Source organism: Anomaloglossus baeobatrachus, chromosome 5 (genome assembly GCF_048569485.1).
Source record: "Anomaloglossus baeobatrachus isolate aAnoBae1 chromosome 5, aAnoBae1.hap1, whole genome shotgun sequence".
Classification (NCBI taxonomy): Eukaryota; Metazoa; Chordata; class Amphibia; order Anura; family Aromobatidae; genus Anomaloglossus; species Anomaloglossus baeobatrachus.
The window spans coordinates 56,618,544-56,631,400 of NC_134357.1; the positions used below are offsets into that span (position 1 = coordinate 56,618,544).

Here is a 12,857-nt window from a genome sequence, read left to right on the forward strand (position 1 = left end):
TGGATCCGTTGGATTTTTAATATCCAATAAATTTTTGATATTTTAATATACTGGATTGTGGTGCTGGATCCACCCTTCACTTCTTCTCAACAAATAAATTGTCATCAGACAAGAAATAGAAAAAAACAGAGTAGCTGTCAGATAGTATACTTAGGGAATTGTAGGGAATTTTTAAAGCAAGAATATTAGAAAATAGCTTAAGCCCGCTTTACACACTTCAATTGATCTTACAATCCGTCGTCGGGGTCAAGTTGTAAGTGACGCACATCCGGCATCGTTCATGACGTATTTGCATGTGACACCTATGTGCGATCAAGATTGAGCGCAAATACGTTGATCGCATACACATCGTTTCTTTCTCTAGCATTGAACGTTTTGTTGCATGAACCTAGTCAATTGAAACGTGTGACATCCCTCATACAATTGTGCAAATACAACTTTAAGTCCGGCTTCTCACTTGCGAGCTTCTCGCAGTAGAGCAATGCGAGAAAATCTCGCATTGGAATTGGACACATGTTAGTGAATGATTCGGCTCGCATTTGCGATTTTTTTTTCTCAGTCCGATTTGAGAAAAAAAATCGCAGCATGCTGCTTTTGTCGGTCGGTCACAATCTCTGTCCCTCTCTCTCTGTCCATGTAGGTGTCTCCCTCTCCCCCCCTCTCTCATACTCACCAATCTCCGATCACTGGTGCGGCGCTGCCCGGCATTCACACTGCTCCGGCGGCTTCTCCTCTTTTGAAAATGCTGGCTGCCCATTATTCAATCTCGTATTTCCTGCTTTCCCCGCCCACCGGTGCCTATAATTGGTTGCAGTCAGACACGCCCCCACGATGAGTGACAGCTGTCTCACTGCAACCAATCACAGCAGCCGGTGGTCGTGTCTATGCTGTGCAGTAAAATAAATAAATAAATAATTTAAAAAAACGGCGTGCGGTCCCCCCCAATTTTAATACCAGCCAGATAAAGCCATACGGCTGAAGGCTGGTATTCTCAGGATGGGGAGCTTCACGTTATGGGGAGCCCCCCAGCCTAACAATATCAGCCAACAGCCGCCCAGAATGGCCGCATCCATGAGATGCGACTGTTCTGGGACAGTACCCGGCTCTTCCCAATTTGCCCTGGTGCGTTGGCAATCGGGGTAATAAGGAGTTAATGGCAGCCCATAGCTGCCAATAAGTCCTAGATTAATCATTGTAGTATCTATGAGACACCCCCAATGATTAACCTGTAAATTAAAGCTAACACACACAGTTAAAAAATCCTTTATTTGAAATAATACACAAAAGCAAAGACCCTTGTTCACCACTTTATTAAGTCCCCAAATAACCCATCCATGTCCAACGTAATCCACAGAGGTCTCGCGACGCTTCCAGCTCTGCTACATGAAGGTGACAGGAGCTGCAGAAGACACCGCCGCTCCTGTCAGCTCCACGCAGCAACTGAGGTGAGCAGCGCTATCAGCTGATGATGTCAATCAGGTTACTCGCGGCCACCGCTGGATCCTCCAACAGTGACAGCAAGTCGCCTGAGTGACAGCGATGAAGTCACAGGTGAGTTGCGGTCACCGGGGGAGAATACAGCTAGCCGCGGGTAACCTGAGTGATGGCAGCACTAATCGCGCTGCTCAATTCAGTCACTCAGGAGATTAGCGGTCACTGGTGAGTCCTTCACGGGTGCCCGCTAATCAGGACGCGACACAGACACAGCTGCGGCATGACAATGAAGTCGGGTGAAGTTCACCCGAGTTCATTCTGATCTTGCGGCTCTGTCTGTGTCTGCTGTCATCTGCCATTCAGCTCTGCTACATGGCTGTCTGTGTCTGCTGTCAGCGGCCATGTAGCAGAGCTGAATGGCAGATGACATAGTAAAAACAGATCCCCTACGCATTACACACACATTACACACGCTTGGCAAGTCATTAAATAAAAAAAAAAAAAAGGGTGCCCAATGCATACGTCACAGAACACATGATCTAAAAGATCGCACACAATATTGAACAATTTAACATAGACTACTAACGCACGTGTGACAGCAAATAAACGACCTACGTGCAATCTCATTCAATCGCATATGCGACCTGGGCGTGTCACATCGCATACGAGATCGCACACCTAATTGTAAGGTGTAAAGCAGGCTTTAGATTATGGGATTAAATAGATAGGAAGTTAGGAGAAAAATGCTTTGCTTTCGGACCGCCCCTTTAATAATACCACTCATTGAAATAAACAAAACAAAAAAAGCTGAAGTTGTGCTTTAAGCCAGTTTTATGATGTCTACACTCATGATTGACAAATGAACTTAATATTCTTCTACTGTAAGGTAAAATTAAGTTCAGTGTGAGAAGTACTGCTCAAGAGCTTGAAGGAGGCTGCACAGACTACGTCCAAACTGAGAGAAAGGACCAAAAAGAAGACATTGTCGAGAAATCCATATTAATCAAGGTGTGTAGAATTTAATTATCGAGGAATTTTTTTCAAATTATACCTATACATCAGAGACTACATGACAGCTATGTATAACCTGCGAATATAGGGGCCTAATGTACTTGTACTTGTATGCCTGACTTTATACAAAATGTCCTATTGGGGGACTCTATGTTGGAGAAACAGATTGAAACTGAGTGAGGATGATGTCTCCTCACCACACGATTGCATACAAAAACACTCATTTTCCTATGGCCAAATGTTTCTGTTATCCAGGACACAATATAAACAATATAAAAGACGTCATATGAAAAGGCAACTTCAAATCACAAAAACATAGAAGGGTCTGGGAATACAGACTTATTACAGTCTTTACCCTCCCAAAGGGAATAAATCTGCCAGGAGGATTTATGACTTACTACTGTGACGCCCTGGGCAAGCCAGGGGTCACAGGTCACAACATCACATGCACCCCACATTCCCTGCAGGTACATCAAGCTAACCCAAAATCCTTGTTGCCTTCCTCCAGGGGCTGATGTCCACACCAGGGGGTGGGCCAGGCGGTTGGCTCCGCCCACCGGGGAGTTCACAGCCCTGGAGGCGGGAGGAACCAGGCAGAAGAGTTTAGGAAGGGAAAGTAGGAGGAAGTGAAGTGGTAAAGGAGGACAGTAAGAGTGGCGACAGAAAGTGACAGTTAAGCAAGCCTGAAGCTGGTCCGGGTGTGTGCCCCGGACTGTGACAGCAAGGTCAGCAGACGGCGGTGATAGTCTGCAGTGGGACTGCTCGGAGGTTGCTGGAAGGACCGCGGACGGGTGGTGACCCGGCGGTATCTGAGCAGTATACGAAGAACAGTCAGCACCAGGGCAGGGGCCTTTCGGATCCCGGCAAGGCTAGGAGTTGCCATAATTTGCCAAATCCGTCAGTGAAGGGGACGTCTGTCTCCTAACAACCAAGTCCCGATTGAAGGCAACAGCCCGACCGTGAAGGGGAGACACCGCCACCGCCAGGGCACCAGTTTCCCAGGGCCAGCGCCTGCGGGCAAAGTAGGGCTCCTTCGGCCCAGCTTGAAGCCGAGGAGTGGGTAGCCAGTGGGGACCCATCGCTACCAAAGAGACTTTCATAGGTGCAGGGAAGAGACCGTCACCGCTAACTGCAGGGAACATCAGCACCGTGAACCGTCCGAGGGACCCGTCCAACCAGCCGTTTGTTTACCGAGAACTGTGTCGTGTTTACTGGCTGAGTGAGTACCTCCGTGCCCTGCGGCACAGCGCTGCCCCTGCGCCCCTGCACCTCCACAGGCCCCAGACCCGCCTGTCCACCATTCCAACCCCATCACCGGGCCCCGGGAGCACCACAACCTCTACCCACGGAGGGCACATCAACAACTGGCTGCTCCATACCATCACTCCCGGGCTCCCCATACAGGGCAGCGGTGGTGTTAACAAATCAACTGTGGGTGGCGTCACGGACAATAAACTATCCCAAATCCCAATCCCCTTTCACTCACGGGCGAGGAGCGCCGCTCAAGTCCCCGGGATCCGGCCCATTGCTCGAGCCACCGAGCAGCAGCAGCAGGCCGCAGCAGCCGCAGCGGCAGCCGGACCCGAGCAGTGGGAGAGCGTGGCGTTCTCTCCTCCGCCCGCGACAACTTGGCGTCACGAACCGGATCTTACCGCTCTGCCGTTGGGTAGAGGTGCGCCTTGTGACCGCCGGAGGTATCCGGCTGAAAAATTTCAGAAGTCGCCATCTTTGGCGCGAAAAGTTCCCGCTCGAGCGTCTTCTCGAGTAGCAGAGGCGCGAAGGCCAAAACCCCGCCCCAATAGAGGAGGGGCCGGAAAGAAGCTAAGGGGGACGCGATGGCGGCTGGCTGCATGTGAACGCAGCTATAAAAGCAGGGACGCCAGGACCCTGCGGCCATTTACTGGTTCCTGGAAGAGGTCGCTACTAAAGATGCTGAGTCCGACCAGCAACACCGTGGTCCCCACGCCTGGCACTGCAGCGCGGGTGAAAGTCCGGACCGTCCAGCTAAGCAGCCGTCTGCAGGTCCGCATGCAGCTCCTCCTGGAGGAGTGGGAGGCCGACATGGCGGAAGTGGTGGCGGCCATATGGAGACGCGAGGTGGAGGGAGTCTTGGAAGGGAGGGTAAGTGACCCACGCCCCTGTACCCCTAGTGGGTCGGTCATCGCGGCTGAGGGACCCGGTCCATACCCGCTCGCCCTGCTACCTCCCCCGCTACCCATGTTGGCTGCTGCTGCCCCGCCACTAGGCCCGCTACCACCACCACCGGTAGCGGCACCCTGCCAATCCGCCCCGGCGGACCGACCTGCAGCAGAAACACGTGACCACCCTGATCCACTTCAATGGAAGAAGCCGAAAGCTGAGGCCGTCAGCAAAGATGCACCGGAGGCACGGCGGGGATGCCGCTGCCAGGAGGCAGAGCAGGCCATGTCACAGCGGGGTCCCTCATTACTGAAGGTGCCGGTCGTAGCCGACACGGAGGGACTCTGGCTGGGTCCGTCCCCCGCACACGCTGAACCGGAGCAAACAGAAAGTGCTCCCGGCTGGGAGCGGCGGCAACAGCACCTGCGCAGGGAGATCGATGCCCGAGAGGGGTGTAGAGCGGATGTGCATGCCCGCATGTATATGGAAGATCGCCTGCAGCGAGCTACCATTGGGGTCCAGAGCGGTGCACCATGTGAAGGTGGCACTAGAGCCCCACGAGTGAGAATGGACTGTTGAGCCGCAAAAGGCAGCGGAGTGCCGCTGCACCGTCCCCGTTGGGACCACCAGTGTGTTTGAGAAGTTTTTGCAAAAATGATAAGTAATGGAACCGAAGCTTCACCTGATTAACCGTGATTTGAAACCGGCCGTTGCCGGCACCGTTGTCCCCGTGGGGACCGTTTGACAAGTTGTTTTGCATGAGGAACTGCTCATGGACAAGCCCGTGAACTTGCAGGGCAACCACAGACGTTAGTGGCTTGTAAATAAGTTGTGTTACCGTTACCGTTTCCGCATTTACCGCCTCCGGAGAGGCAGGTTGGAGGGAGGGCCCACAGCAGAGCAGGCTGGGGCCCAGCCACCACAGGAACCGGTGGCTACCCTCTGGAGGGGAAGGACAGATCCCGCTCGGGTAACTTGTGCTGGACTGGGGTCAAGGGGTGCTGCCTGGGTTTTAGGGGCAGCATCAGGGCCAGGTTACTTGGGTGGGTGAGAGCGGAGACCGCAACCGTTTAAAATGTTTGCAACGTTTAAGAACTGAACCTCCCGATGTGGGATGATGCCATAAATTGTATATATGTTACCGTTTTTTCATATCTTTTACAGAAAAACAAAAGGAAAATAAAACCGGTGTTGGACGGGCAGCCTGAGGACGGTCTGCGTTTTGCTAAGGGGGAATGTGACGCCCTGGGCAAGCCAGGGGTCACAGGTCACAACATCACATGCACCCCACATTCCCTGCAGGTACATCAAGCTAACCCAAAATCCTTGTTGCCTTCCTCCAGGGGCTGATGTCCACACCAGGGGGTGGGCCAGGAGGTTGGCTCCGCCCACCGAGGAGTTCACAGCCCTGGAGGCGGGAGGAACCAGGCAGAAGAGTTTAGGAAGGGAAAGTAGGAGGAAGTGAAGTGGTAAAGGAGGACAGTAAGAGTGGCGACAGAAAGTGACAGTTAAGCAAGCCTGAAGCTGGTCCGGGTGTGTGCCCCGGACTGTGACAGCAAGGTCAGCAGACGGCGGTGATAGTCTGCAGTGGGACTGCTCGGAAGTTGCTGGAAGGACCGCGGACGGGTGGTGACCCGGCGGTACCTGAGCAGTATACGAAGAACTGTCAGCACCAGGGCAGGGGCCTTTCGGATCTGGGCAAGGCTAGGAGTCGCCATAATTTGCCAAATCCATCAGTGAAGGGGACGTCTGTCTCCTAACAACCAAGTCCCGATTGAAGGCAACAGCCCGACCGTGAAGGGGAGACACCGCCACCGCCAGGGCACCAGTTTCCCAGGGCCAGCGCCTGCGGGCAAAGTAGGGCTCCTTCGGCCCAGCTTGAAGCCGAGGAGTGGGTAGCCGGTGGGGACCCATCGCTACCAAAGAGACTTTTATAGGTGCAGGGAAGAGACCGTCACCGCTAACTGCAGGGAACATCAGCACAGTAAACCGTCCGAGGGACCCGTCCAACCAGCCATTTGTTTACCAAGAACTGTGTCGTGTTTACTGGCTGAGTGAGTACCTCCGTGCCGTGCGGCACAGCGCTGCTCCTGCGCCCCTGCACCTCCACAGGCCCCAGACCCGCCTGTCCACCATTCCAACCCCATCACGGGGCCCGGGAGCACCACAACCCCTACCCACGGAGGGCACATCAACAACTGGCTGCTCCATACCATCACTCCCGGGCTCCCCATACAGAGCAGCGGTGGTGTTAACAAATCACCACAACCGTGGGTGGCGTCACGGACAATATACTATCCCAAATCCCAATCCCCTTTCACTCACGGGCGAGGAGCACCGCTCGAGTCCCCGGGATCCGGCCCATCGCTCGAGCCACCGAGCAGCAGCAGCAGGCCGCAGCAGCCGCAGCGGCAGCCGGACCCGAGCAGTGGGAGAGCGCGGCATCCCCTCCTCCGCCCGCGACACTACCAGCGCTTTTTTTGTAAAGAAAATATTTGCCGGTACGCATCTCTGAGTGGGGGGAAGGGGGATGCTGTCAGGCGCCGGCAGCCGAGACTGATGAGGGGGGGACTTTCAGCCAGCAGCCAAGATTGAGGAGCGGGTGCTGTTGTGCTGCCGGGTGTCCGGGAGATCCTCCTGTGCGTGGTTTACCTGTTGAGGCACTGGGCGGCGGAAAACGGCAGTCCCTATACAGCTCTGCCCCCCAGCCGCATTGCCGCCCCCCTGAATATAGTGCTGCCTGAGCAAACTGCTCAACTTGTACAATGGACGGTGCATCCCTGTTTCTCATTATTCAGTTTTGTAGTCTGTATGCTAATTTCAATCAAAAACTATGTAATTCAGATTTCAAAAGAAAAATAAAAAATTACTAAGGCCTGCGCCACACATCCGTGCCTCCGGCACGTGTTTGTCATTTTTTACACGTACCGGCGGCACGGAGACACTTTAACCAATGCTACCCTATTGTAGCAGGCACACACACGTAAAACCACACGGAACGTGTGTCCGTGTGCGTTTGTACGTGTGTGCGTTTTTGAAAGCGCTGACATGTCCGTTTTTTCACCGGCAGCACGGGTGTCACGCGGCCCGCACCCGTACCACACGGGTGTAGTGTGGATGCGGTCCCGTGTGACACGCGCCGGAGAAAACACACATGTCATTGAAAAAAAAACAAAACATTAACTCACCTTCTCCTGCCCTCCTGTCTCTGCCGCTGCTGCCTCTTGCTGCCGACCGCCGCTCATTATTCTCATTGAATATTCACTTCACTGCCTGGCAGCAGCAGCAGCGGGGAGACGGGAGGGCTGGAGACCGAGGATCAGCACCACGGACAGCAGCGCGGACATCAGGAAGGACCAGGTGAGTATAATAATTACCGATTCTACGTGTGCTATCGCGGATAGCACACGTAGAACACACGTGTCACGCACGTACCAGAGACACGTACTTACCTGCACGCAACACGCAGGGAAAATACGTGTCTCTCGGCACGTGCGTGAATTTCACGTGAGTGTGGCAGAGGCCTAATACTGTATAATCGTTTTTTTTCACTTGCAAAATTTTCATCAGCCACGATGTCACAAGTTCGTTCTTTACTGTTTCTGGCAATGGCTGATCACCAACCTCGAAGTATCCATTTGTTTCTGTCTCCACGTCTGTTCGGGGTCTTTTGCGTGCCGGAGCTGCAGCGACCGAGAAATAGTGCATTATTTTATTTCTCTAAGACAAGTTTGACAAAACAAAACTCAATGAACCCTGCTCCCTCCATTCTCCATCCCCCTGTTCCCTCCATCCTCCATCCCCATGCTCCCTCCATTCTCCATCCCCCTGTTCCCTCCATCCTCCATCCCCCTGCTCGTTCCATCCTCGATCCCCCTGTTCTCTCCATCCTCCATCCCCCTCGTCTTTCAATTCTCCATACCCCGATCTCACTCTATCCCCCTGCATCCTTCTTCTCCATGCACAGCCTGCCGCCCTCTGCACCCCTTTTCACATACCCTGCACTTCTCTATCTTCTCCAGCTTCTTTCCCGCTGGGCAAAACTCCATGGCTCCGCCCACCCGAGTCACATGTAAGTGACATCATCGCAGGTCCTGCTGCTCCAGTAGCTGCTCTGCTTGTGCCTCCGCTCCACACATGGCTAATTTGTAAAGTTTACAAATTAGCCATGTGGACAGAGCCAGAGGTGCTGGCCCTCAGCGCTCTTCAGATTTTCAGGTACACCGTACCGGCATGTACCGCCGCAAAAAAAGCACTGCTTACTACAAAATCTGAGGAATCTGCTCCAAAGAAAGTGAAGGCTCCAGGTCTCTGATCACACATGGATATTCGACCAGAGTCTTCTCCACCATTATGTTGATAGTATCAAGCTATCAGAATGCTGGTCTTCCTCTTCGCCTTGTTTCTTCTATTCTTCCGAACCATGATGTCCTTTTCCAGTGGCTGCTCTCTTTCTATGATGTGTCCAAAGTAGGCAAGTTGTAGCTTGAATATCCTTGCTTCGAAGTTTAGAAGTGTAAGGGGTAGTCGGACCCCTGGTAGTGAAGGAGCTGTTTTTCCCTCCCTGAAGATGCCACAGTAGTATGGTGGCAAATTGTAAATGTTAATGGTAAAATGTTACCTGTCATAAATTGTTTCCCCACTAGGTGCCAGTGTAGAGCAGTGGTTCCCCTGGTAACAGTGGCAGGGAATGAAGGGGCAGGGCAGCCTAGGTGGGGAAGGAAGGGTTCTGAATGCAGAGTCCAGTGTGCAGTGAGATGTGACTGGAGAAAGGAGTCTGAGGTGACGGGGCAGAGTGTGGAAGTGGTGCAGTGGCAGAAGAAGTGGAAGAGTCAAGACTAGTCCCAAAGCCGGTAGTGTGTACTACAGTGCAGTGCAGCTATCAGGGGGATAACAAGAGGCCCCTGCAGGCGAAGGGTAGTGCCCTGACAAAGAAGTGAAGGTAAATGGGGACGCCCGTAGAAAACAAGTGAAGCAGTTCCCCGGCAAGGAAGTGGAGAGGTGAGAACTTATCCGGAGTCGGTAGTCTGTGCTAGATCTGCCCTACAGTGAAACAGGGTTCAGTGTGCAGCTACTAGGGGGTTAACGCATGTCCCCTGCAGGCAAGGGAAAGTTACCGGGGAAAGAGGAAACCGTCAGCAAGAAGTTTAACCTGTAAACCAAAGTGACTTGATGCTGAAAGGTGTAGAGAAGAGTGGAAGTTGTGATCAATAAAATGTTTCTTGGTTCATCAACTGCCTGTCTGTGGCTCTTTACTGGGAGTGGTGAAGAGGCCTGTGAGCCGAGAGAAAAAGGTGTTACCGAGAAGCAAATTGCCCACATGGAAGCGTCCCTGCCACCTACACTCTGCCCCACAAACAACACCTCTGTTTTAACAGTGACGGCCGGGCCGGGGGTCAGCCTGCCGCCCCCTAGGCGGGAGACCGCGACTACAACCCCTGAGGTGCCCCCTGCCCCCGTTACAAACTGGTGTAGTCGGCAGGATGAAGCCTGCATGCAAGAAACCCCGACCAGAGATTGTGAGGAAGATCAAGTGGTGCCTGACGTGCTGAACAGGCCACAAGATGGCGGCAAGATGGCGGCCGTCCTCAAGGACTCAGCAGAGGCGCGAAAAGTTGGCGCCAAACGAAAAGCGCTGGGCTGGCCTGGGAGGAAGAAGCCCGGAGTGCACCGCCCAAAGAGGGGAGGTACCTGCCCCAAGAAGCTGCAGAGGTCTAGAGACGTGGGCGGCGCCGCAAGAAAGAAAAGGGGTCGCCAACGCTATGCAGACCTGGTGGGTGAAGCCGGGGGCGGAGTGTGTGCAAAAACGGGAAAAGAAGAACCGCCTCCACCCTCCCCGGCGCCATTGCAATCCCAGCAGCAGAAGCAACAGTTCCAGTTACCTGCGCTAAACAGAATGGAGGCCAGGACAGACAAGCAAGCCGTAGCGGGCGCGCTGGTGCCCGTAGGATGCAGAAGAGAACGTCCGATGGAGAGCTCGGTGGGAGAGTTACCCACCATCACGTTGCCGGCAAGCATGATACCGGCCGTGACTGGAGTCTCGGAGAAACCAGCGAAGGTCACGTGGTTTACCTCATGGGATGCCGTTACCGGGGAAACGACGACGGAAGTCCGGGCCACCTACAAGTCCCGGCTGACTCTGGGGAGCGGGCCACCAGGAGCATCCGTACAGATTCCGGAGGCGCCCGCGTCTGTTAAGGTAGGCCCTCCGCCCCCTTCAGGAGTTAAGGCCCCGTACTGGAAAGATATCCCAGAACCAGAGGTAGATGAGTTGGGGTTCGTCTGGGAACCCGTGAAGCCGGCGCCCCCGACCCAAAGACAGTCCCCACCGCCCGAAGTAGATCCAGTGCAGGAGAGACACCTGGCTGAGACGGTAGCCAGAGAAATGATGGCCGGGCCCCGCAGTGAGGAGGTAATCGTCCGGAAGAGAGTGATTTGTTTGCCGTTGAAAACCAGTACTGTTGAATGCCGGTGAATGTTTCCAGTTACAGTAACGTTAAAAGTACTGAACCCGGGAGGAGCTTAATGCAGAACTGTGCGTGGACTCCTTCCGTGACTGTTAAGAAGGAATCTTTTTTTAAAAAAAAAGAAGGAATCTTGTTGTCTTGTTGGTTTCTGCCCACCCAAAGACCGGGAGCGCTTGGAAATAGCCTCCGGGCAAAAGGTCAGCTAAGACCGGGAGCGCCTGAGGAGGGCCTCCGGGCAGACGTGCAACTAAGACCGGGAGCTTCCCTGGAGGGACTCCGGGCACCAAACTTGTGTGCCAGTCTGTGTGTTTTCCTACATGTGTTGTTTTGCAGGTACGAACCTCGCCAGGAGGCTGAGGTTAAAGAGGGGAGGAATGTAAGGGGTAGTCGGACCCCTGGTAGTGAAGGAGCTGTTTTTCCCCCCCTGAAGATGCCACAGTAGTATGGTGGCAAATTGTAAATGTTAATGGTAAAATGTTACCTGTCATAAACTGTTTCCCCACTAGGTGCCAGTGTAGAGCAGTGGTTCCCCTGGTAACAGTGGCAGGGAATGAAGGGGCAGGGCAGCCTAGGTGGGGAAGGAAGGGTTCTGAATGCAGAGTCCAGTGTGCAGTGAGATGTGACTGGAGAAAGGAGTCTGAGGTGACGGGGCAGAGTGTGGAAGTGGTGCAGTGGCAGAAGAAGTGGAAGAGTCAAGACTAGTCCCAAAGCCGGTAGTGTGTACTACAGTGCAGTGCAGCTATCAGGGGGATAACAAGAGGCCCCTGCAGGCGAAGGGTAGTGCCCTGACAAAGAAGCGAAGGTAAATGGGGACGCCCGTAGAAAACAAGTGAAGCAGTTCCCCGGCAAGGAAGTGGAGAGGTGAGAACTTATCCGGAGCCGGTAGTCTGTGCTAGATCTGCCCTACAGTGAAACAGGGTTCAGTGTGCAGCTACTAGGGGGTTAACGCATGTCCCCTGCAGGCAAGGGAAAGTTACCGGGGAAAGAGGAAACCGTCAGCAAGAAGTTTAACCTGTAAACCAAAGTGACTTGATGCTGAAAGGTGTAGAGAAGAGTGGAAGTTGTGATCAATAAAATGTTTCTTGGTTCATCAACTGCCTGTCTGTGGCTCTTTACTGGGAGTGGTGAAGAGGCCTGTGAGCCGAGAGAAAAAGGTGTTACCGAGAAGCAAATTGCCCACATGGAAGCGTCCCTGCCACCTACACTCTGCCCCACAAACAACACCTCTGTTTTAACAGTGACGGCCGGGCCGGGGGTCAGCCTGCCGCCCCCTAGGCGGGAGACCGCGACTACAACCCCTGAGGCGCCCCCTGCCCCCGTTACAAACGTATGGTGGTACATGTGTGCCCACATCTTCCTACTATGAATCCTAAGGGTTCATTTACACAGCAGGGTCAGGTGGCTGCAGATGGACACCTACAGTCCCTAAGTAGGATGCGTGAGCCCTGAGGATCCATTTTTCCCCAAGAGAAATACAGCCATATAGTAAATACAAATTTTTAGACCATGTTGACTAACTGCAGACTTGATAGTTTTCTCAAAATGAGTTGGTAAATCTTATGGACACAGCTGTTCTCAGACTAGGCGGCAGCAGCAGGTGGCCAGAAATGCTCAATTCCAGCACTGCTCCATCTTCTGATAGTGGCCACGGCCAGGTACTGCACATCCGCCTCCCATTCTAATCAATAGGAGGCAGATTTGCAGTACCCTGCCGCAGCCACTGTCATAAAACAGAGCAGCTCCATAACTGAGCATTTAAGGTAGCTTGCTGCCGCCGGCGGGACTGAGAACAGCATATTGGTGGGG

General features: G+C 53.5%; 1 protein-coding gene across 1 annotated transcript in view; it reads left to right on the forward strand.

Annotated features, from left to right (window-relative positions):
* LOC142312623 (alpha-2-macroglobulin-like protein 1) overlaps window positions 1-12,857 on the forward strand; it is a 174,685-nt gene that overhangs the window by 89,808 nt on the left and 72,020 nt on the right. The window contains exon 21 of the mRNA XM_075351618.1: window positions 2,321-2,442. Within this exon, the coding sequence (XP_075207733.1) occupies window positions 2,321-2,442 (122 nt within the window). The remainder of the gene's footprint in view (window positions 1-2,320; window positions 2,443-12,857) is intronic.